Raw genomic sequence first — 26,385 nt, forward strand, 5'->3', positions numbered from 1 at the left:
GGTTTATCAAAGACCTCACATTCATTATGCCAAACCGCAGGGAGAATGCTTGTTTGCTACACATTATAAATTCCTGTACACTTCATAAGATCTTCTTGTTCAAATGTATGCATCTACATACTGGAATACTACACCACATCATTAGCTGCAATGGCATGAGAAACTGCATTCTTCTTGGTGAATGACTGCATTCTACTTTGTGAATGACTGCACTCTTCATTGTGAATGACTGCATTCTAGTTTGTGAATGACTGCATTTTACTTTGAGAATGACTGCATTCCTGTTTGTGAATGACTACATTCTAGTTTGTGTATGATTGCATTCCTCTTTGTGAATGACTGCATTCTTCTTTTTGAATGACTGCATTCCTCTTTGTGAATGACTGCATTCTTCATTGTGAATGACTGTATTCTAGTTTGTGAATGACTGCATTTTACTTTGAGAATGACTGCATTCCTCTTTGTGAATGACTGCATTCTAGTTTGTGTATGACTGCATTCCTCTTTGTGAATGACTGCATTCTACTTTGTGAATGACTGCATTCCTCTTTGTGATTGACTGCATTCTTCTCTGTGAAGGACTCCATTCTTCATTGTGAATGACTGCATTCTAGTTTGTGAATGACTTCATTTTACTTTGAGAATGACTACATTCCTCTCTGTGAATGACTGCATTCTAGTTTGTGTATGACTGCATTCCTCTTTATGAATGACTGCATTCTACTTTGTGAATGACTGCATTCTTCTTTGTGAATGACTGCATTCTACTTTGTGAATGACTGCATTATTCTTTGTGAATGACTGCATTCTTCTTTGTGAATGACTGCATTCTACTTTGTGAATGAATGCATTTCTCTTTGTGAGTGACTGCATTCTTCTTTGCAAATGACTGCATTCTACTCTGTGACTAACGGCATTCCTCTTTATAGCATCATGTGCAGAAAGGGGAGATCTCAATATCAATGTCTCCCCTGCGATCTTCAAGCAGTAAAAGACATCGCCAACAAAGAATCATCTCTTCCATGGAACAGATATGACACTCACGCTGCAATCGCTACATGACTGTCAGACAGTAACCAGCCAATGCCTCCGGATATCTCGGAAACGAGCAACCAGCGACGATGTGTCACCTGTCGTGTGTCCTTCCTTAGTTTTACGCCCACTAGGGGCCGCGCGGAGTATGATGCAACCATGTGCACTACAACACAGACTACAAAGTGAACATTGCTTACAATTTCTTTGTTAGTCAAGGGCTCTTCATTCAATTGTATGGCACAATCTGCCTGGTTGATATAGTTTGTTACTGAACTATGCACTGGGTCTGCCAGAGAGCAGATCTAATTGCAACTGAGTTTTAGTGTCTATCCAATATTTCCAAAACAAAACAAAAACTTATAATGTTGCCACTTTATTAAAAAAAAAAATAAAAAAATCACAAACTTGTCACTAGTATTAGTTGTTAGTGCGTGTTTGAACAACAACAAAAATGCTGGTATTTGCTTGCGATATTCTTTACTGTAAACAGGAAATGCATCATCATATATCGTCTTCTCTTTTCCTTCACATTATCAGGTTGAAGGTCCCCCATTGAAATCAATGGAAGAGTCCTTGGTCTCTTTGATAGTTTGTTGAGGTCATTGGTTGAAACTTTTTAACAACTGAAGAATCTTCATTGCTTATCTTTCAATCTTCTTCTATATGCTCTTATATAGTCAAGGGATATCTCTTCACCCACCCATTCATGCCTTCACTCGTCACCCCCCCCCCTTTGAATGGAATGTCCGATGTCCAAGTGGGTGTCACCAGCTGCCCCTCTTCTCAGACAGGGCTGACACCATCGCCCACAGGGGGGTGTCAAATTTCATAACACTGAGGTGCCACAGTCATGTTCATGCGATGATAATTTCACACACATTTTCGTAAGCAGTCGACCTCATCCTCCATCAAATATTGTAGAATAATTAGAATGGTATTTAGACTACAATTTACATTTCCTTCCTAAAGCAACTGCAGGTAATAAACCCATGATCAATATTTGGTACCAACTTCCAGCTAAGAGGGGCAATAATGGGAGAGTCTTTAAATGAGGCTAATGAATGGAACTATGCAATATCTGTTCTTCTTGTATTTTATTTTATTAATCAGTCCCAAACAACAAAGATTTGATTTTGAATCCCACTCAAATATTTTCACATAAATTCAATATTCACAATTTTGAATCCCACTCAAATATTTTCACATAAATTCACCCTGACAATGGCTCTTCACCAATTGAGGATGGCCTGATTTTGTTTTAACATTCATTTGCCATAGAAATGTGCCTGAGTATTCTCAAGACTAGTCCTCAATGGGTTAACAGGAAGAAAAACTTGATGAGTTCTGTATTTGACACGGGGGAATGTTATTATCATCTCCAAGAAAAATCCTGGATATGAGACAATGAAAATGTTGTGATAAGCAGCCTGCTGAAACTAAGTCGGGAGCTCAGAATACAGATCACATGGAGGCTAGGCGGAAAAACCGCGATAGTGATAAGCTATTTCCTGGTACATCTTCTTTTCTTGCATTTTTTTTTTCAGAGTGCAGCTTTTCGTAGACAACCTATGGACAGAAGTGTATAACATGTTTTACCCTTGGGAAACCCACACACTGCCTAGTCTAGACTATCGTAGTACGTGTGCAACCAATGCAAGAGCTGCGAGAGCATTAAGCAATGCAGTACAAAGAAGGGAAAACAGGGATACCAACCCTAAGTATACAACAGTACTGGAAAGTATACATATCTTGTACAAAATTAATACAAAGTTACACTGTGTGCAAACAAAAGCACACAAAACGAGGGAAAAGTATGACAGCGCATGGTAGATAGTCACCATAATCTGTGTTGGAATGCACCCAATTATACTACTGCAGTGCTGTTGGCTACTTACATCCCTGTTTGTTGTTTGTTTACATTTAATATTGCTGTTGTTCTTTTGGGGGGTTTTTTCAAGCCAAATTCTAAGGATGGAAAATGCATTTTTAGCTGGAGTACACATTGCTCAAGCGGGAAACATCAACCCTGCATTTCTCCCCATTTTCCGCATTTCTGCACACGTAAAATACTCTATAAACATATCTTTTATTATGTATTGTGGTGTAATTTATGTATCACATTCAATTTCTGAGAAATATTTGCATTTTTGTTGGAAATGGAAAAAACAAATGAATGATAAAAAAAAATGAAGCTGGAGTTGGGAGGTTTGTAAAAACAAAATTGTCTTTTGGCACGGTAGGAGATCTTTCACCAGAAATGGGAGAATTATAGAACCCCTGGTAAACGGTCAGTGCATTAATCAGTGGTGAAGCACACAAGATGCACAGTAGGAGGTGCACTCACCATCAATTACTCATTTAACTACTGTACTGTGCACACACTGCATTGTATCAGTGTCACAAATTCAAAGGCATTATTTTACCATTTGCAGATGAAACAAAAACTTTGCTTTAGTGCTTCAAAATAGTTCTGAAATGTGAGTTTTAGAGATAGAAATAACCAATGTATTAAAATATTTGAATAAGTATAATCAATGTTAAGTACTGTTAACTAGATACAAAATGTGAACAACAGTTATTTATAATAGAAATGTTTCAGGCTTTATTACAATTTTTTTTTTAGATGGTAGGATGTTTTGTGATACAACTGACCTACACACATGCATCAAATGTAATATCTCAACAACAAAAAATTAAATCACTTCTCCCAATGATAAACAGTAAATCTAAAACTGTGCACTCTTCGATTTAAAGCTGCATTGTCTCACCCTTCTCCTCTCCCCCCCCCCCCCCCCCCCCACAAAGAATGAATGATGATAATTCTATACGGGTACCGGGCACATCATTTGTGCATGTGTGCGTGTGTGTGTTTGCTAATCTATCAAATTAGGAGCACTCATAAATAAAGTAGGGCACAATTACATGGAACACTGATCTTCCATTCAAATAGGGCACTAACAAATAGAGGGACTTGGCTCACGCATCGACCAGCATCGTGCTGAGTAGCTGGTATAGTATCAACAACACAACACTGGCATACCAACATAGTGCCAGTTGTTCCTACATCCAACAACATGGTGGGGGGGGGGATCACAACAGGATCAATAAAAAAAAAGCTTGCGGCCAGCTGCCACCATCATTGTTGGTACCAGCACCTTGAGATAACAAGCACAAAGATGCTATAAAATCCCAGCTCAGGTTTGAAGGTATTTTTTGATAAACCAGTATTTACAACAACAACAACAAAATCATGAAAAATTTTGCCTTCCTTTCACTGTTATAATAAACGTGACACAAGGAACAACGGGGGCTTTCAAAGAAAAGACAATTCACGGTCATGATTCAGACTCATTTCTTCCTTTTAAGCTTCCCAGCCATTAATCTGTATAGATCTGTCTGTGTATGTTGCCCACTTCTTCTTATGCACATTGAGTTGAATAGAAAATATTCCACTCACGTGCAAAATTGCTATATCCTGTAGTCCTACATATTCCTATATGTGTTGGTAAAATTGATTCATTTCTTCTTCTTTTTTTGAAGGTCCACAGGCATTAATCTGTATAGATCTGTCTGTGTATGTTGCCCTCTTCTTCCTATGCACATTGAGTTATTTTATTCCACTCAAGTGCAAAATTGCTAGATCCTGTAGTCCTACATATTCCTATGTTGGTAGTTTCTAGCAAACATATCCAGGAACCACGTCCTTCTCTCAGTAAGGCCGTGTAAAACAATGAGATAACCTTAGGATTTAACTATCCCTTAGGCCCTACATAAAATACATCACAATTTCTTTATCTTACAGTAAACAAAATCATAAATGTTGTGTCTTTTCCCCAAGGCTAAGGACTTGGTTAACCCGTTGAGGACGAGTCCCGAGTATACTCGGGCAGGTGTCTATAAGAAATGTGTGTTGTAGCAAAATCAGTCCGTCCTCAACGGGTTAAACAACAGTGTGCTGTCTCCTTGACTAACAAGCACTCCAAACTTTCCATTCCCCTCCCCCTTCCCTCCTTCAGCTCTTAAAAAATTTCTTCAGTGACATTTAGTTTCTACACATCAGTGCCAAGACATTGAGGCACTTATGCAGCATGGCAATCTGCGAACAAGTCCTAAAGAGGTTGAAGGATCTTCAAGATCTGATCAACCTCTCCTTCAAAAGGCGATCAAAATACACCCCTCCTTGGGCAGATCTTCTTCCCACTAGGAAGTGATGTTAAGAAAATTTCAGGTTCTGCTCAATCTTCTCCCCTTCCTTTTCCTCATATGAATTAGGCAAAGCTGAGACTGTGTCCCTTTCTTCCAGGAAGAAGTTAATCCATCGACAAGGAAACAAAGGCCGATAAATTGATTGCAGTCTCCAATTTCCTGCTCTTGTGTTAAAACCACACTTTACTTCCCTTTCTAGCTCTGACAGTGAAAACAGCTTTGCAATCATCTTGAGGAGTTTCATACTACATAGGCTGCATATCAACTTTCCCATGTTTGAAACGCATTTCAATACCCACTATCCAAACCTGTTTGGAAATGCCTTTTGGATCGCATTTCTAAAGTAGTTGCGCTATCAACTCTGTCACAGTTTGATTAAGAGGCCTTGTCACTGTGCAAGTTCCACTGGGCAGTTTGACCTGGTGCTGTTCGTTATTCCGAAGGTTCACTATTCTGAAAGTTCGTTATTCCGAAGGGTCGTTAAACGCACAAATTCCCTATACTTAGAGGTTCGTTAATCCGAAAATGGAGGAGCAGAGATGAATTGTTGGCAGTGGCTGGTATGGTCAGGTCCAAGCTAAGAATGTGTTTCAAAACTGCTCTGCATTTATCAGCTATAAAGAAATATGCTTCAGGCTTAAACATGTTTGCTATCGCACTTTTTTGGCATTTCAGAAATGTAGCCATGAGTTGATTATCCATCCATTTTTTTTTTTTTTTTTTTTTTTTTTGTACAGACTAGTCAGAGCAAGAGAAGCCTATCCAACAAAAAATGATTGCAAAACAAAAACAGAATGCAGATAATCCCTACTGAAAGCTACAAATGTAGCTTCTAAACAAAAGTCTTCACAATACCAACTTGGATATTAGTACATGGGACTATCCAATACAAGACCAAGCTTCTGTTGTTTGCAGTCAGGCATGTAGCTACGCTCCCCATAAAGACACTAATTTTGTGTGGCAAATCCATGAGGGTCTTCTTACCATAGATGTGTAGCATTAATGTCCCGATTGGTTTTTCATCTAACCATTGCCATGGTAACAACAACTCTTGTAAAATATAAGTCTGGGTAGTTAGAAGTCCAACACACAATGGCAAATACCTAGCATAAATTTCTTCTCAACACAAACACATCTCTTGCCTTCTGTTGCATCAGTCTTGAGCTAAGACTATCCTCCAGCAGAAAAAGGGCCATCGTACTTTAGATCCACCCATCCCTCCTACAATGTACTAAAGGACCTTGGTTCCTTCAGGGAAGGTTTTTTCCATCCTCCAAGCAGTGACCATAATACCATTTAGGTACTCACAGTCAGTATCCAATTGTGTAGGGGATAAAATAAGAATTACCAAAAAAAATGGAATTATGCCTTTGAGAAAGGCTAACACTAAATGAACCAACTTTCGGATCCTGTCACAAAGGCCGCTGACTTTATAAAGCAGAGGCCTGTAATTAACCGTGGATAACGGCCTAGCCCGAGCAAGCTGAAAACCCTTAATCAATGTGCCACTTCCATGCACATGCACACACTGAGAATAAATGCCTCTGTCCTAGATGAATGTTGTTGTTATTTTGGTTTTCAAGGCACGTGTAGCAAAATTTCACAGTAGTCTCTCCACGAGGCTCTGAACAGTATTTTTTCTCTTCCTCTCTTTATCTATCTATCTATCTATCTATCTATCTATCTATCTCACACACGCAGTCATACTCACAAATTACCTACGATGTACTGGTACAGAGCTTACATTAAATCAATAAGAAATTGCCTGGCAAATTTATTTTTCTATGCCACCTCCCCCCCCCCCCCCCATCTTAACTAAAATTGAAATGTGCCCCATACATCTTTTATCATTTAAATCCATCCTACAACTCAATTGAATGAATTACTTTCTTAGTATATTCTGTGCCAGTGTGCCAGCAGAAATTTTCTCACAGTCAAAGTCTGAATTGAGACTAGTGAAAGGAATGATCCCTTGTCTACAAGACAAGTCAGCTGAGCAAAAAAAAAATTGCATGAAGGGCCATAGATATAGAGGGGAGACTATAATGTGGCTGCATATATCTATAACCTTCATTTCCTGGATGTTGATTCACTGTATGTTGTTGAGCAACCACATTACGTCAACAAAACAATGAGCGAATATGAGCTGCCCCTACCGTCAATCAACAACTACTAGTACAAAATATGATTGCTTTCCATTGTTTATGTTCCACAAAGGGGGGGGGGGGGGGGTTGAAATCACACACACAAAACTTGCTTGTCAAAAATATCCTACCATATACGATCATACTCCTCTCGGAGTGACGAGGGCGGATGGCAGGCTTGCCAAGCTATCATTTTCACACAGTAGCTCCTTAGAATGGGAGAATCGTGGCTCAAGGGGATAATTTTACTGGCACAATGAAGAGGGTCATTTTGCTGATAAAGGGGCGCTCAGAGCACCTGGTGCCTTTTTGTATGGAGCAGTGAGATGCTATGGTGTCCTGCGATCTAAAAAAAAACAGAGAAGATGAAAAAGTACTCTAAACTGATGTTCCATAGAGTAATGCCATATTAACTGCCTCAGAAGAGAATGATTATCCCCCAGAATAATGCCCTGTTGGTTCTTCTGTATTGTCTCCCACCTATGGAGGGGGGGGGGGGGAGGGTGGAAGGGGGGGGAGGGTGGAAGGGGTGGGAGTAGTATCTATTTCATTTCAACTCTCTACAATTTTGTTGCTGTTGCTGAACTACATGGTGCTATGACACTGGAGCACATCTCTTTTAGACAAGAAATTTTGGTTCTTGATTGTTGCTTTCTATTTTTTTTTTAAAGGAGAGATAGCAAGAGGGGTATATATCTGCAATTTGCTGGTACATTTTCCAAGCCAATAAAACATGCTACAGATGATCAAATCACAAACTTCTCAAAAACCAGGTCAGAAGTCACATCACAAGATAACAAGAAAAAGGGGCACAAAAAGTAGAATATACAAGAATTATTGTCTGCTCTTCTTGTTTTGAAGTCACACAATATCTCCTTCAAGATTGAACATAAGATATACTGTAGGCCTATATGCCAAATATTTCGTGAGGTTTCTAGTTTTGCAAATTTCATGAAGTCAGGTTCCATTCGCGAAATTAAAGACACGCGAAAATATTGACTCCGATCCCGATATGAATGTGACGTACATGTATACATTTCTCCGTTCAGTTCAGTACTCCACGATCGCGAATTAAAGCACTCGCGAAATCATGGGAAATCCCGATTAGCAAAAATCTAGACTCGCTATTTAAAATATATGGCATATACAGTATACAGTTGTGACTACCAAGTCTGATAATTGCATTTGCCAGCATGTGTACACAAGTAAGTTCCAAATGGTAACGACAGACTTGATTCCGAAACCGCAGTCACTGTTGAGTAGGAATAGGATTGACACACAGCTTACAGGAAGCCCAGCGGGGTGCATGCTCTCCGATCTATTCCACTTCACCCATTATTTGTCGCAGATCAATCCCAAACCCAGCTTATACAGCAGATACAGCAATACGGGGGGAGTCGGTTCCGTGTTCAACGTGACATGCCTGGAATATAAACACGGTCACTGGATCTTTTTGCTGGTAGTAAACAATAGGCCTCCTACACCCTTGAGGATTACACTATTACTACATCTTCTCACTATCTTCCACAGATTCATTGATGCGGAAATGTCCTTACACGATATATCACAACATAATCTATACTTTCTCTCTCTCTTGCTCACAGCAAACATATAAGACTACCAGTCTCAGTTTCCTGTTCAAACGGACCAACGATTGATAATCGTCAAACTAACAAAGAACGAAAGTATGGAAAATCCGAAATATACGAAAGAGTTAGTACTCCCTGATGGCGTCCAGCGTCTACTCACAAATCGAGGCTTCTTCTCGCTCTCTGCGGACATCTTGATCTGCTTCGCTGGAGTCGTCGAGATGGAAATATAGAGTCTATAGAGAAGTCGGAACTGGGCCTGATGTTGGTGTTTGTGCCACAGTATCGAGTTACTAGTACTGTCAAGCCGGGAGGGAAGGTAGTCTAGCGGTCAGTGGTGCTTATAGAGCAGCATTGGGCTTGGATAAATGAGTCAACGTTGTTAGTGAGAAAACAAGAGTTGGGAATTGAAAAGGGGGGGGGTCAAATTTGGCGGGTGAGTCGTTATGCCGTGGTCGGGTCGAGAACACGTGGGAGGGTGTGTAGCTGAGACGTCAGTAGCATCGGGCTGGTCATGTGTGTGTGAGACGACGTCGTCGCGGCTACAGCGATCGTGAGAGACGATGGCCGGGTTTGGCTGCGTTGATGATGAGTTTCACGTGTGGAACTTTTGGAGGGGGGGGGGATGTCAGAGGCATGTGCGAGCCTATGCACTTAGGTCATGTGCCGTATGTAGTCCGTACGTCCTTTCTATATCAGTCTCCAGACATGGTCGTTATAAGGGAGAGATGGATATCTGCACAATTTTAGTCAGTCGATGTGGGAGCGAGTCCGCCAGGAGAAAGGAAAAATGTGACTGCCCCTTTTTCGGTGGTAGCAGCCTGCTGGTTGCGGTATGAATAGAGAGATTGAGTTGTCGTCTGCTTCAAGGCACAAATAGCTGCAGCACCCAGTGAGCAATGCTTACAGCACACATTGGAGTAACCATACACAGTGGGGCAGGGTTGAGTAGTCTACTAGTGTCAGTCCGGAAGCGATACATACCCGGCTCGCTTCCTGCTCCGTACAGTAAGTATCCATCAAAACAGCACCCTGTGTTATCTAGCCATTGTCAGAAAACACCCACTGTTACGAGAACAGGGAATAAGTTACATGTGCTGCAGACTGCTTCCTACGAACTAATCTTTCTTGACCTTTCAATATGTAGAACAACAAACTGCTCTGAAACACTAGACTAGCATGCACCCTGCATAAATTTCGTATAAACTGTAAAGTGTGTGTGAGCACTCACTACCAGGAGATGGCTGTAACCCTATGCCCAATCACTGGTTACCAATACACACACACACATTAACACACAGAACACACACACTCATAAATTAGGGACACACACAGACAGAACACACTCATGTCCATTGTGAACCCATTCAACTTTCACTATTTCCTACTTCCTCAACTCTAGGCTACATTTCCAGTCTAATTTCCTTCTGTAAATTAATATGTCATGATTTCCCGGACCCAATTATCAACGATTTCCTCATAATAACCACAATGGTTGTCTAAACTTTCCAACTCCTCTTTGCAACTAATCCATCCGTTGACTAGGTAACCAATGAATGTATCTCATCGTCTGAGAATAGAAACTGTTTTATTTTAGGGAATGTGAAAAGGAGACTAATCTCTACCATCTGCCAATCATATCACCGGATTATTCCATTAATGAGATAAAGGAGGGGGGAGGCCAGCCCCCTGTGGGTATACAAAAATAAACCTTGCGTCAGATCTGTTTTGAAACTGCGTTTTAATCAGGCCTACACTATCATGAACAGAGATTTGACATGGTAATGAAGTGTTTTTACACAAACAATCACAGCGCCAGTTTGGGGAGTGATTTCTCAAGAATCTATGAAGGACAGGCGAAATTCTAAGGAAATTATACAGCTCTTTTAACAGGGAATGTGACTCAAGTGCAACTAAATTTAGTGTTAATCTTTTTTATGTGTAAATTTAACTGCCTAAACAGCACCACAACCTGATTATCAGGACATGGCTTGGCTGAAACATTTCCATTGTCCTTGATTAATGCCTAAAAAAAATGATAACTAGTTAAATCCCAAGAAATAATCACAGGGATTTCATTTCCTTACCATGCAAAAGGGTGATTTTCTAACCAATCCCAGATAGTTTAGGTTCTGCTGACTGGACAGTCATTTGCAATTTGCAGTTTGGCAGTTGGATACATTTTGCTGGCGGTCACATTTAGTGCCATCAGTTTCTACTCATGCAGGCACTATATTGTGAATCATGCAAATCGGGATTCCAGAAAATTATTTTTTTTGATTGAGAATATTACACATTCCTTTTCAATTTATTTTTATTAAACATAATCTGTTTGGGGTGATATTATTCTTCCTGCCTCCTTAATGAGATAAGCCAAGTGTTCTTTCATTATGCTGGAAAAATGAAAATAATTTGAATTCTCTTTATGTTCTTTTTTAATGATCATAAATTGTGCCACTATGACATAAAAAATGGTTATTTCCTTTTTATCCAGTGATCAGAATACAGAAACTACAAAAATTCTGAACTTTTAAAAGGATTATTCAATTTTTCCCCATAATCCACAGCTTCTACATCATGGCATTACCAAGAGTACAGTTCAGAACACCGCTTGTTGCAACAAGACACAAAGAGGTCTTCCATGGTAGACTACATGTGGTTCGGGAGATAGAAGTAGTCTTGCTTTTCAGACCTGACACATGCACACACACAAAAAAAGTCTATGAGAATGTTTCACTCTCCCATCAGTAAAAGTCAACTGGATTGTGCAAAGAAAGTATACATGTACTTCCCTGCAATTCAAGAAACTATTTTTCCAGCTGAACAGTGCAACAGAGTAACAACAATTTTACAAAGAGTGCAGTGGGCCCTTAGGTTCTCCTCCCAAACAAAGACAGTTACAGAAAACAAAAACTAGGGGCTTTGATGACCATTTCTGACTTGTTTCCATCAAATCAATTTCATGAATGTTTCCCAACTTCACAAGGTGGATCATTACAATAGATAAACTACTCATAGGCATACTATTCATTGAGAATATAAATGAAATACACCTATAGGGCCTATAACATATTTTTCTTACAAATACCACACCTTTAAAAAAATACATTGTTAGACCTTTTCCATTCACAAGGCAAAGAAAACTCTTGATTGTATGGCGCAAGAGAAATATCAGGAGTTTTTGCCAATTGTCAATTATGAAATGGAAAAAAAAAAAAAACTTCACACATAGTAACAATAACACAATAACAACAAAAACACTCACATTCTGGTTCATGATAAATTTCTAGCAATATCTTACATGGCTTTTTGTCACAGTGACTGTTAAAGAGCATAATCACACTGTTCATGTATCATTGCAATTTTCTGTTTCCTTTGCTGTGATATTTCACTAACATTATGAATGAACCTGTTGTCAATTTTGTTTTCTTTTTTTTCGGGGGGGGGGGGGGGATGCATTTTTCAGAAACTCACCGCTGAGCCAAACTTGAGACTCTTGGAGCGCGTCGCCGAGTTGCGCTTGATCGGCTTGGCTGCGTTATCTATGCTGTCAGAGGAGCTCTGCTCGAACTGCGAGAAGCGCGACATGTTGAGGCGGCCCGTATAGGTGTGCCGCTTGGAGGCCGTGGAGGAGCCCTCACTGTCGGACGACTGGGCGGAGGCATTGGAAGAGGTCTCGAATTTGGAAAACTTGGAAGAGTCCAGACGGCTGGACCTGGTCCTCGTGAGGCCGGGGCGGTAACCCTCATTTTCTGCTGCAGAGGGAAAAATGTGAGGAGAATATTTAGAATCGACTATTGATTTGTCGTTTCTATGGTAACAACTACGTCATGGATTATTTCAGAAATGTTGATAAAGACAATACTACAAAAAAGAAAAGGTATTCTATTAAAACTGTTTATTTTTTATAAAGGTTATGCAGTGAACAATTCCTAACATAGCTGTGATGACTGTCCCACGAAAAGATAAATATGCAAAAGGTGAATATAAATGACAATTAAGTGGTCTGGATTTTTGTAAAAAATTTGAAGACCTTCTGCAAGATATGTCAGATGTGTTTATGGATAGTGAGCAGACCAAAGATGCAGATTAACTCCAAAAATTAATACCATACATGTTTAGACAGTTCTGTGTCCCTAGATGTGTTTTTTTTTTTTCACATATTACAGGGTTGTTGTTGTTTCCTACCACAGAGTAATTTTTAATCAAATTCCTAACCACAAAGCACATTTTTGAATACGGAAACATGAAACCTTACATTCTCAAGATCTTTCTCATTTTGAGTTTGAATATGATTTTACTTCTTCTGTTTTCATTGCCTGAATGAACTCTAATCATAAACATAAAGCTAAACAAGGGAGTAACTGGAATGACTCCGCACACTAAACTATATATTGCTAGTAAAAAAAAAAAAAAAAAAAACAGCATGCATTGTAATTAATCAAGAGTCTATGACATATTTGTCATTTCTAAAACAAACAAAAAAAAAAACTGTAAAAGCATTTGTTCAACAATATGAATGCATTTATACTGGAATGCACTGTTGATGTTTTGATAAAAATACACAATATGCATTGTTGTTTGATCAGCAATGGCTTGATGGAGTTCTGATGAAATGAATAAAAATATATTGCCGCAGTATCAATTGTCCTTTAACAAACAATGCTGGATGAAAGAAAACAGAAAATGAGCAAGTGATTACAATGCTCTTTACATCTTCAAGAATAATTTATCACAGAGTATGTGCTCTCTGAACAAAATCGAGTGAAAATATTCACTCTTAAAGGAGTGAATACAAAAAAGAGTGAATTTAGAGTGAAATTTGAGTGAATTTTGAGTAAAAATGTTCATTTTCACTCATTTTGGAGTGACAAAGATTTTGGAATGATCTCTGAGGTCACTCTAAAATGAGTGAAAATGAACATTTTCATTCAAAATTCACTCCAATTTCACTCTAAATTCACTCTTTTTTTGTATTCACTCATTTTTTTTTAGAGAGTATGCACATTGTTAGCACTGACAAGTTTTTTTTTATATTTTATGTAATTATATAAACATCCATAGCTACATAACACACGTTGGACAGCACATGCATTCATTCTTTATCTGTGGAGGAAAAGGAATTAGAACATGTGAAGAATGTACCATCAGTTAATGAAGTAGATATAGTATATACCATAGGTGATTTTTTGTGGACGAGTGTTATCTAAACATGAGAATAACAACAACTACCTCCAGCAACAGAAGACAACAACACACTGCAGCTTACAACAATCATCATTACCTGTATGGCAGCAACAATACAACTCACGCAACAACAAATCCCATTTGAAGTAACAACATTAAAAGTACATTGAAATGCCCTCCTCGCAAATACGCGTTTTCACTTCATCAGTATCACCACATAAAATAAGCAGGTATATATACACACACACACACACATAAACTCACACACACATGTGCAATTACTACTTCAATACTTGTATGTTATCAATCAAGATATTTTCTTTTTTTTAGATAAATAGACAAGCAACACAACACATGCATGGTTATTAGATATAACACTGTTATAAATGTGCAACTGTTATAAATAACGCTGTTATAAATGTGCAACTGTTATAAATGTACAACTGTTATACATGTACAACTTTCATAAATTTGAGTGTACATCTGTTATAAATGTACATCTGTTATAAATATACAACTGTTATAAATGTGCAACTGTTACATCATGCGCTGAGATATATTTTGGCCACATACCGAAATGGCCAAAATGAATTTTAAAAAAAAATGGCTGGACGACATATCATCTGTCCTCAGGAAGGACGGTGAAAAACAGAGATAACAACAACAAAAGAATTACATAAAATGCAAGTATCATACTCATTGAAATGTTTTCTATTTCTATTCTTTGCAACAAACATTCATTATTTTCAACAAAGTCACATTCTGCCCCTCTTCTCTTTCTTGCCTTGCACACAAGATTGTCTGCTCCATGGGCTAGTAGAAGCCCAACAGCTAGTAGCCCAACAGCAAAACAAAAAAAAAAAAGAAAATGCACACAAATCAACAAACAAGCAAATAACAAAATAACCAAAAAAAAAAGAAAAAAAAAAACACTGTGAAACCAGGAGAGTTTGCATGCTTTTAAACTTCAGGACGGTTAGTGTCTACAGTGTATGCATTGAATGCCAATGGCAATTCGCGAAAATTTCATGCCACCAAAAAGGCCATTGGCTTCAATTTGCGAAAATTTCATGCCGCCAACATTTCTTGCTGTAAAGTATTTGCCTTGGGCAAGCAAACACAACAGTTTGGTTGCAACCAGTCCCTGATAAAAGTGAGAAAATACAGACAAACCTGACTATATCTGCCACCCAAGGGAGAAAAAAACAAGTGGTCATTATAGACAGGTGGCCATTAGGAACAGGATCTTTAACATGGCTTTTCTCTCAGGGGTTGGGGGATTTTTTATTATTATTATTATCATCATCATCATCATCATCATCATCATCATTTTTTTTTTTTTTAAGTAGCTGTATACAGCAAGCAACCGCTAAGACAGGTTTGATTGTGTAAGCAAAGTGGGAAAGGGTTTTCAGAATGACTGTTACCAAGAGCATCTACACCATAGTTTTTAATAGATTTTTTCTTTTCTTTTTAATCCAAATGCAGTAGCCCTTTCAGCTGTGCAGTTTGCATCAGGTTGCAGTTAGCAATGTGTTAAATTCCAATCCCACTACCAATCAAAAGACTTGCAACAGAAACAACTAACAGTGACTACAACAATACCGAACAAACTGGTAGCATTTCTCATTGTTGGCACTGTAATGTTGCAAGTCTAACAAGAATGTTTGATTTTGACAACTACAAACAAACAAAAAGGGATATTTTGGGGTAATATTGGGAAGAAAAGCTGATAAACATTATATCACTACCAACTAAACAGTGAGGGATATCCAACCATAACAAAGCGTAGAGACACACACAAATCCAGTGGTCTGCTTTGTCTGAGGGGAGTAACCACTACTGGATATAGCAAACTGCATAGCTTCTCACAATAGAGGGCAGTATGTCCCATTCTACCTCCAACAGGTATTGACTGAATGGTGTAGTAATCCTGGAACAAAGTCTACCCAGCCAAACACGCAGGACTTTTCATCACTAGCCCATATCATTCAACCATGAACTCATTCAGGATACTCATTACTACGCCAGACCGTTCAGTGCCAAGTTTATCACTCAACGTGTGTTTCCTTTTTCCCCACAGGACTTCAAAAGGAGGTATTTTCTTGTCTGCTTTGCCAAAAAAAGGGGGGGGGGGGAGGAAAAGAAATTTTGGGCAATCAAGATAGATGAATTTAACAGGGATGAAGTTTTCAACTATCCATGCACTCCAGCTGCACAGAGCTTTTCACACAGAACTTAAATCATCTTTATATTAAAGTGCAGAGGGGCAAATAAGTTTGGTATAACCAGGGAGATAGAGTTCCAGCTTCCTGAGGTATGATTTCCAAGATATGAAAACATTGTTGCGTTGTATTTAACGCTGATTTTGCTACAACACGCATTTCCCATAGACACCTGCCCAAGTATACTCGGGACTCGTCTTCAGCGGTTCAATGGAAGTTCGTTTCTTGAACCAGCAAGGAGCAGCACTGCTATTAACCAGTTGCTCCAGAATAAAGTCATCGCATGACATCAACTGTGGCTATGTCAAGCAAATCTTGAGAAGGCTTTCATGTTGTTCAGTACTGGTTGAGGTGGGGATTCATGTTTTGAACATTCGTAAGTGAGATAATGAGAAACCTCTTATGAAATATGAAAGAGCATGTAATTTTAAGAAGGATTCAACGTTTATTTGATAAAAATTGGTTTTCAAATGGCTGAAATTTCCAAAAATGTGATAATAATAAAAGGCGACAGGCCACGCCTTTTATTAGGATCTCTTTGTTTTACCTTGTTTTTGGATATCTCAGTCATTTCAAAACTGATTTTCATCAAATAAACTTTTGATGCCCCTTGAAATTGCATGCTCTTTGACATCTCATAGAGTGGTTTCTGAATATCTTGCAAAAAGTTAAAAGCTAAATCCTCACCTCAACCAGAACTGTACACACCCTTTAAATGTATGAATGAATAGTTTGTTTGGTGGGTTTTTTTACATAGTATTGATAAATAGCTGTAATTTAGCATTCACAAATCAAAAATCCTTGTACAGAAGTCAGAAATAATCAAGATCTTTGATAGGTCTGAAAGTTCTTACACACACATGAGGAAAAAAAAAAGAGAAAAAAAAATCAATCTGGCTAGACTTTGAATGAAACACTGTCATCTTCCTGTCAACGTGGAACACAGCCAGCCACAAAGTCCTAGAATTGCCAAGCCACGGAATGATGCATTTCAATCTATTTTCACTCCTTCTCTTTGCGTTTCCTGTGCGTCAATGTATCCTACACATATTCTTCCCTATCATCCCCCCTTTTTTTCAGTGTGTTTTTTTTTTCTCTACTCAATTAAAAAAAAAATGATGTGAATAAGTAGCCTTTTGTTCTAGCATATTGTCAAACCAGAAATTATTATGTGCATGAAAGTTTTTGCAAATTTTGTGAGGAGCCAAGATTTGTCTTTCTACGCAATGCACTGAATGCCAGTGGGAATTTGTGAAAGTTTCATGCCACAAAAAAGGCTGTTAACTCCAATTCAAGAATATTTCTGGTTTCACAGTATCAATATCCTGTGAAGATTCAAATTTCTACAGAAATATTAAGGGTCATCAAGCTGAAAAGAGAAAAAAAAAACTGTCGAAGTAGAGAGAAAGAAAAAGAAAGAGGAGAGAGAGAGGGAGAGAGAGAAAGTCAAAGTTAATCAACTCCGTCATGAATCCAAATTCTTCCAACAGCAGTGACGCTCATATGAGGTTTAGAGCGTCACAGATCTGGTGGTGAAAATTCATTTTGATTCAATCTGGCACGAACCTCTCAAAATTGCTCATTATTAGGCTCACTCCCCCATTCACTCAGGGTTTTTTTTTAATCTTTCTTTCTCTTTTGAAGTCTTACATCGTAAAAAATGTCTTCACCAAACTGCAGCAAGCGTGTATTTACATCAAATAATGAAACCTACCACATACACAAAAAGAAGATTTCAAAGTGAATTTTGGTAGTTCTCAGAACCTGTGAGCAGCCAAATTGTATGACTACAATAAACTTTGGTCTGGCTCTCACAGCCTTGTTGCTACCTTGAAATGCCTGACATCAGAGATAAACAAGCTATTAACACATTGAGGATGGACTGATTTTGCTACAACACGCATTTCCTATACCGGTAGACACTTGCCCGAGATACGTCCTCAACGGGTTAAAAATCTGAACATCAATATGATACTGTTGGTTGAAAATAAAAGCATAATTAGGAAGCAAATAGTGTCTTGTTGAATGAGAATGACAGAGACAATTGCCAACATAAATGCACAAGACTTTGTTGGAGTCATGCAAGAAGGTCGCTGTTGTAGTCTCCAGAGGATGACAACAGCTTTATGACTGGATGGCCACAGGTCAATCCATTACTAAGATAGACTCTTTTCCAGGCTCTTTAATGATTTTTCTCTGGAGAGGTATAGCCCACGCAATGAAGGCAAGATAGAAGGTGAAATGTTCCCCCGCAGTTTTTCACACCTCTGGGATTGAGACTACTTCCCCCACACCCTCAACACAGGCAACCACATATGTCTGACTCACGCGCAAATGACACGAATGTTGGCGATAATCGTTCTCTGAACAGTCCTGCGAGTGGACCCTCGGCTCCAACGAGTTCGTATTTATAGCCGCTGTGAACTCTTTCCCTTCCCCTCCGGCGGCACTCGCAGCCGGGCCCCAAAACGACTCTCTCCCCCGTCTACTACAGTTCGCACATTACCAGGATGTGAACAATCGCGGCATGTGTTCGGGTCAATAAATCAAGAAGAAAATTAACATCGGCAACAGATTACTTTTTCTCCCTTTGGTGACCTGCTTCCTGTTAACTTCAAAGTTTGAAGTTTTAATCCTACCCATCCCCTCCCCCTTCCCCCTCCCCCCTCCCCCTCTCCTCAATCCCTCACCCACCCAAACCAACCTAGACCACCTCATTGAAAGAGTCTTGAGTAACCCTTTGGCCCGAATTCACGAAGGTGGTACAAATGAAACCATGGTTTAAACCATGGACAAAAACCATGGAGCGCCAAGTGTCGCACGGAATATTTCGTTACGAAATTGGTCATTTCGTCGACAAAATGACCATTTCGTTAATGAAATTATAATTTCGTGGACGAAATGTTCATTTAGCTACAAAATGTTGTCATTTCGTTACAAAATAATCATTTCATCAACGAAATGACTGATTTCGTAACGAAATATTCCATGCGACACTTGGCGTTCCATGGTTTTTGTCCATGGTTTAAACCATGGTTTCATTTGTACCACCTTTGTGAATTCGGGCCTTTATGTGGCAAGGCACTTAACTTAATCATCAGCATTCAGTAAGCCATCCAAACTTGACTTAGTTGTAGATTGGAAAAGTCCACTCAGGTGCAGCACTGTGCCTTATACGGGTCCAACAGGAAGGCCGTATTGACACAGCAGGTATTAGGTAATCTCTATTCAAAGACAATTGGTTTCCAGATATTTGTGCCAGTTGGCAAAGAGAGCATTCCATCACAAAGCATCCAGCTTTTTCAAGAAAGGTTCAAGAAAGAAGAGAGAGAAAGATAATAGGCCCGTGCACACACAATGAAAATTGAAATTACAATCGCGATCCAAATTTCGATTTTTTTTTTTCGACCGTTCATACACAAGGAAAAATCGCACTTCGCAGCAAGGAAAAAACGATCAGTGGCCAAATTGCGCATGCGCGAAACTTGCATGACCGAAGACTGACCCTGCGTTCCCAATAATGTTGACGTTCACGCGCTACGAACTATGGGATTAAAAATACCAATTTCCGAATCTCGATCGCGCTCACACACACGACGCTTGGCAAAATAATCGCGATTATTCTGAAAAATCGCACTAATAGTGCGAGTTGGATCGCGATTAGGATCGCGAAAATTAGTGAAATTTTTCTGTCCACACAGGAAAAAATTTCAAAATCTTGATCGCGATAAGAAAATCAATTTTTAAATCTCACTTTTTCCCTTGTGTGTGAACGGGCCTAACATTTCAAGTCAGTGTTCCTCCTAAAATTTAACCCAACCCCCCACCCCCTCATCCCCAGAATCCCCAAGGCTTCCAGAATCCCTAAGGCTTCCAACATTAATGACTCAAAATTGAGGAGGTTCCATTCGGTAATCACAGAGATATACATCAGCTACGCATGCACTTTACTAGGCAAAAGAATGTTCCTCAATCAGGGAGCCTTTCTGTTAATAGGACGAGTAGAGACACTTGACTATCCGGGAGCCCTCCTGCAGAATGAGAGGAACTATAGGCAAGTGTGCATTTTCCTTAAAGGGAAAGTCCAGACAATTTTCATAGTTTCATGTCATGGAGGGCCCTACTATGGGTCTAAGGCAATTACCCCCTGGGCAATTACTCCAGACCCTTCCCCTGACCCTAACCCTAATCCTAATCCTAATCCTGAACCTAACCAAACCCAAACTCTAACCCTAAACATAACCCTAATCCTAATCTTTACTCTAACCTTATCACTAACCAGTATTTTGCCGGGGGAGGGGGGGCAGGGAATTGCCCTGATACTCTCAAAAATCCAAAACAACTTACACTGAACAAGGATGATGGCATAGGAGCCTCACATATATTTCAGAATGTCATCTCAGTACCACTTGCCTAACAAGTTCACCTGTGTAGAATCCCTGCATGCTTTCTTCTTTTGTTCTGCTCCCTTGAGCCCCAACTCATGCATTCTTATGATGAAGCTGCCACGTCATCATCCTTGTTTGTTGTGACTTGCCAAAAATTCTGAAAACATTCCTATTCCTCATCCCAATCACTATAACGTCTGTGATGATGATATAGGAATGAAGACAACAACATGCACAGCATTTTATTCTCTGGTGAAACTGCCTCGATATCGGACCTAGAGGTATCGGGAATATGATTTACAAAGCTCGCATTGTATGTCTTAACGTCTTTCAAAATGAGGGAAAAAGCAGTCAGCGTCTTCATTTCTGTTTCCACGCCAGATGGCGACAGAGATAAATGGTGTGCGTAAATCATGAACGCACAGATGATGAATAAGCACCAAGAGTGTATTATCCAACAGCGCACATTGTCATTGACTCATGCGAGTTTCGTGGGATTGGGGGGGGGGGGGGGTTGGTGGCGTCGCAGCACTCAACAACCGGCATATCAAGATGTATGGCTGCGATTATTGTGCACGCGACCAGCAATGAATTTAAGCATGGAGTGCTCATGGTGCGCAAGGGTGCGTATTGTCCATGAGTCAAAGAGTTTATACGGGGGGGAGGGGACCAAGCTGGCTCGCGGGGCTCCGATACCATCGAAGTCTGCAAAGCTCGGAGCACGCAGAGGGGACAAGGTGCATCTCGAATGTGCTGACATTTATTGTTTCAAGAGAGCCATATCGCGGCAAACCACGACTCAAAGTGCGGTGATTCACAAACCCATAACCCGACACTTGGCAACCTAGTCTTGTAGAATTTAGACCCTAAATTACAGCATTCTCAATCACAAAGACAAGGTATCTGTCAGTGATATTTTGTTTCAAATGCAGTAGACACAGATACAGGCTACTCCCATTATACCAACGTCCACAGGACCGGCAGTTTTCTTTTGTTATATCGCACTTTCATTACACCTGAACAAATAAAGAATATGAAGATGACTAAGCAATAACATCTAGACCTGAATTTCTATTTCGTTGTACTGAAATTTCGTTATAACAATGTTCATTAAAATGGGGGTGCACTGTACTTATATGAAGCATGCAGAATGCTTGAAATATTTCTTTTCTTTTTCTCTTGTCATAGAACTCATTCCATGACCCACCTGCTGCACCATCCCATAACCCATTCTGTCCAGGAATTAGATGAACCTGCGCTAAGTGTATGAGGATTTTAGAACCTAGCACGGGATGAGTTAAGTTACATTGCAACAACCACCTGTAATTTGTTTGCTCTGTTTGAAAAGAGTGTTCCATTATACCTTGTCTATTCCTTCATTCTCTGCTGAGTTACAAATCATCCCTTTGCTTTCCATGTCTTTCCATGCTGCCGTTTCTTCCCAGAAGTCAATATGTTGACCCCAGTGTGCTAGAAAACTTGAAATAAAAGCAATTACATCTTTCTGTGATACTCGGTCCCTCTCCCTTCTCCCATCTGCTCCTGAGAAGCTTCAGCAATATATCTTGAAGCAAAGCAATAATCCCTGCTAACAATCGTCTTTGATAAATCGTCAGGAGAAATGTCAGGTAACATTTGCCATCACGTCTCTCAATTAACTTAAACCCAGTCATCCCTCCTTCATCTGCACACTCCATCCCCCTCAACATCCCCTCTTCCCCATCCATCCCTCCCTGTCCTTCTACCCATTAACCCTTTGAGGACGAGTCCCCCGAGAATACTCGGGCAGGTGTCTATGGCAAATGCGTGCTACAGCAAAATCAGCCCGTCCTCAACGGGTTAACAATCTGCAGCTGCAGTATGTTTCAGAGCAAACAATACACCAAACTCAAAATCTTCTTGGTTTATACCACTTCCAGGAGCAATAACAGACAATATGCACTTCCCTGGTCTTCCACTGACTGTACCCACTTCACATCTTTTCTCTTCTCTTATCCTCCTCCTCAATTCTACCCTTCCATTTTAAAGCCCCCCCCCCTTCAAACCATCTTCCCCTCTCCAGCTACCCATCACCAACAATCCTGCACACCAATACATCTCGCGGCAAGCAATAACCCCAGCTAAAACAAAACAAAACAAAACAACTAAAAAATGCAAAAACAATCTTGGGAACTTGGTTTAGGAGTGATATCACCTTCTATGTTTCTTCATTTACTTTATCCATTCATTACTTAAACATAAAATTCCCCCATCATCCTACCCCCCCCCCCCTTGGTTCCAATCCCCCAAACTCCCTTGAGCTGCCTCTGCAACTCTATCATGAAGTTGACAATAATCCCACCTGATATACAAATCTTGGAGACTGGTTTCCATGGGCAATGGTTTCCAGGGGTAACAGTAACCCTCCCAGGCCCATCATCTCAAAAATGCCACTGATGTTGCTTTATCAACAAATTGCAAGCGGTACTACCAGAGTTAAGTAAAGTATCCGTCCAAGTCTCTTTATCAACTTTACCCCCCTCCTACCACTCCTACCAATCAGCCTCCCCTACAACCTCCCCCTTCAACCTCCATCCTCCTGCCCTCCTCCTCTACCTCTCCCTCTCCCTCCTCTATCCCATACCCCTCTCCCATTCTTGCCTCAGTTGCCTCTTGAGATGCATCTTGGAGCGGACAATAAAAAGCCAGCCAACATTCATCTCGGAGACGGTCTCCGAGAGCAACGTCAGGAAATTGATGCGGCTGAGTCACCCCGCTCAGCAGACTTTGACGCTTGTGCCCCGACAATCAGCTGGTCCATGCGTCTAGCCTCCTCTCAAGGAAACACTAATGTGCATTGCTCCCTCTGGGGGGTTTTACCAAATATGGACTAAAACCCTAGAGAGGGGATAATTTGTTTCCTTTCGTGGAAACCATCATTGGTGAGTGTTTTCTTTTGAAGCTTGTGGAAAGGAAGAATGGAAGATGACCCCCCCCCAAAAAAAAAAAAAAAAAAAAAAAAAAATCTGGCGCACAACCTGTGAGATTGTAGCAATTTACATGACTTGCAGGTCATACTGTAAGCTAAGAACCAGTAGAAGGAGAAGGACATTAATTCTAATTCATTTTCTACATGAATGGTGATAGAGTTAACACCTTCTTCTTCTAAATTCAGATTTTTCTTTCAATACTTCCCTTTTTCCATTAGAGACACATTCTGTTGTTCTTTTCAGTAAATGATGCAAACAAAGCGCTGTAGGGCTAATTGTGAAAGCTCTTTTGAAGACCCAGCTGTGTGGGCATACCAGGCAAAGAAAAGGCCGACTCCACTCCGATAAATTCGGGATTCCCCTTAATAAATTGTGTACAGCTTCATTACTGATTTCTATGTACACAAGTACTCAAATAGCCAAAGAATCTAAACTGAAGTCAAACATATTACTGATGAGCGTATGCTTCGATGCACATTATAATTGGCTGATAGGCAATTCTATTCAAGCAAATGTGCACTAGTCATGTTTGTTTTTTTACATATCCCGGTGGCAGGCTGTGAATAAAGATTGATTCAACCATGGAGGGCAACCTTCCCTCCTACGGCTACCAGGGCCCCGTTTTATCAAAAGATAAAATCGATTTTAAATTTCCTTATCACACAGACTGCCATAGACTTACAGTTGAAATCAACTATATAATCAATTTTAACTCTTCATAAAACAGGGCCCAGGTCTGTATTATAAAGCAAAAACTCCTGAGCATTGAAACAAGGCTAAGACTAAAGCAAACCTGACAGGCACTTTGCATCATTCTGATTGCGGTAATCTCTGTCTCTAAAATCACTTGCCGTCTTCCAAAATTGCATCGTCTTCATACGAACGCTTGTGCAGAAGTTCACCAAAAGAGCACATGGGTACCCATGACAGCTATATCGTGTGACTTGTACTCACACCAGATCGGTTTACCGCCCTACTATTCAGCGGATTTATAAGTTCTAATTCTGCCAATTAAACCCTTATCTCTGTCTGGCTTGAGTATATCAACCTATTCATTCATTAATCCTTTTCAGTCACTTTCTTCTTCTATCTTTTTTTACTCATTAGGCCCATTTGCACACCGCCCCTCCCCCCCCCCCAAAAAAAAAGGTTCTTAAACAAGTTGGTATTTTCCAAACAAAATGCCAAGCGGGCAGGTCTTGTGTGTGGAAACACACACACACACACACACACACACACACACACACATAAATTCCCTAATCAGTATGATTCACAACACATCCCAGCACAAAGAACAACAACAAAACCTGCCCTCTTGAGTTTTATCCTTATAAGAAAAACAAATAAGAGGGCAGGTTTTGTTATCTTTATGATAAATAGATTTGGAATCCTTGCAATAATTTGTTCTGTGCAGTGCGCACAAAATGGCACACAAATAACCAAAAAATAACTTTGAGTGTATAAATGACTGTACTCCATGTCACCATCTTTGTAAAAGTGTTTCATTCCCTATAACTTTTACAAATCCTACATATACATCATTCCCAAACTGTGGTTATCTATTTTGAAGAAAGTTTCAGTCTGTTGCTTTTCATATTATCACATATCGATAGATGCAGAATGGATTTTTCACTTGAACATTGTTAGCATATCCCTTTTAATAGCATTGTGTGCATATCATGTGCTATCATCAGTAACATATAGGCCTGAATTCACGAAGGTGGTACAAATGAAACCATGGTTTAAACCATGCACAAAAACCATGGAGTGCGAAGTGTCGCATGGAATATTTCGTAACGAAATCAGTCATTTCGTCGATGAAATGATTATTTTGTAACTAAATGAACATTTCGTCCACGAAATAATTTCGTCAACGAAAGGTCATTTTGTCGACGAAATGACAAATTTCGTAACAAAATATTCAGTGCAACACTTGGCACTCCATGGTTTTTGTCCATGGTTTAAACCATGGTTTCATTTGTACCACCTTCGTGAATTCGGGCCATAGAGTACTAAAAGTGTGATGTCATAGCTAGTCATTGCCATGGAAACTAGTTTGAAGCAATGGCCATAGTATTTACGCATGCACCTGGTTCCAACCCCAGCTTAACAAAAGATTGTAACATCATTATACTAATATTACTATAGAGGATCTCTATGATCTATTGCTTTCCACCCACACAGCTGCCTGTTACACCTTATCTGTTAAAGGCATTATTTCCCATTTGCAGATGAAACAAAAACCCAGCCTTAATAGCGCTTAAAATTGTTCTAAAATGTGAGGTAGGGATACAAAGAACCAATGTAAAAATCTTCATCATGATAATCAATGTCATGTACTGTTTAATATACAAAATGTGAACAATAGTTATAACAAAATTGTCTCTAGACTAAACCATCTACAGTTATGGTTTATTGAGAAAATAAGTGATATCTCCTTATATTTTAGGTTTTATCGCAAATTTTTATATGGTAGGATATTTTGTGATACAACTGACCTATACATCAACTGTAATAACTCGAACATTTTTAAAATCACTGCTCCCAATGGTAAACTGCACCTTTAACCTGTTCCGTACAGGAACCTGGTGCCCTGCGTATTAAGTCTATGGGCATTTTAGAATTGAGTATGGAATGGGTTA

General features: G+C 39.6%; 1 protein-coding gene across 1 annotated transcript in view; it reads right to left on the reverse strand.

Moving 5' to 3' along the window:
- Positions 1–26,385, reverse strand: part of LOC140246659 (uncharacterized) — a 189,622-nt gene that overhangs the window by 66,695 nt on the left and 96,542 nt on the right. Inside the window, exon 6 of the mRNA XM_072325997.1 lies at positions 12,449–12,729. Coding sequence (XP_072182098.1) covers positions 12,449–12,729 — 281 coding nt within the window. The remainder of the gene's footprint in view (positions 1–12,448; positions 12,730–26,385) is intronic.

This window comes from Diadema setosum, chromosome 3 (assembly GCF_964275005.1).
Source record: "Diadema setosum chromosome 3, eeDiaSeto1, whole genome shotgun sequence".
Lineage (NCBI taxonomy): Eukaryota > Metazoa > Echinodermata > Echinoidea > Diadematoida > Diadematidae > Diadema > Diadema setosum.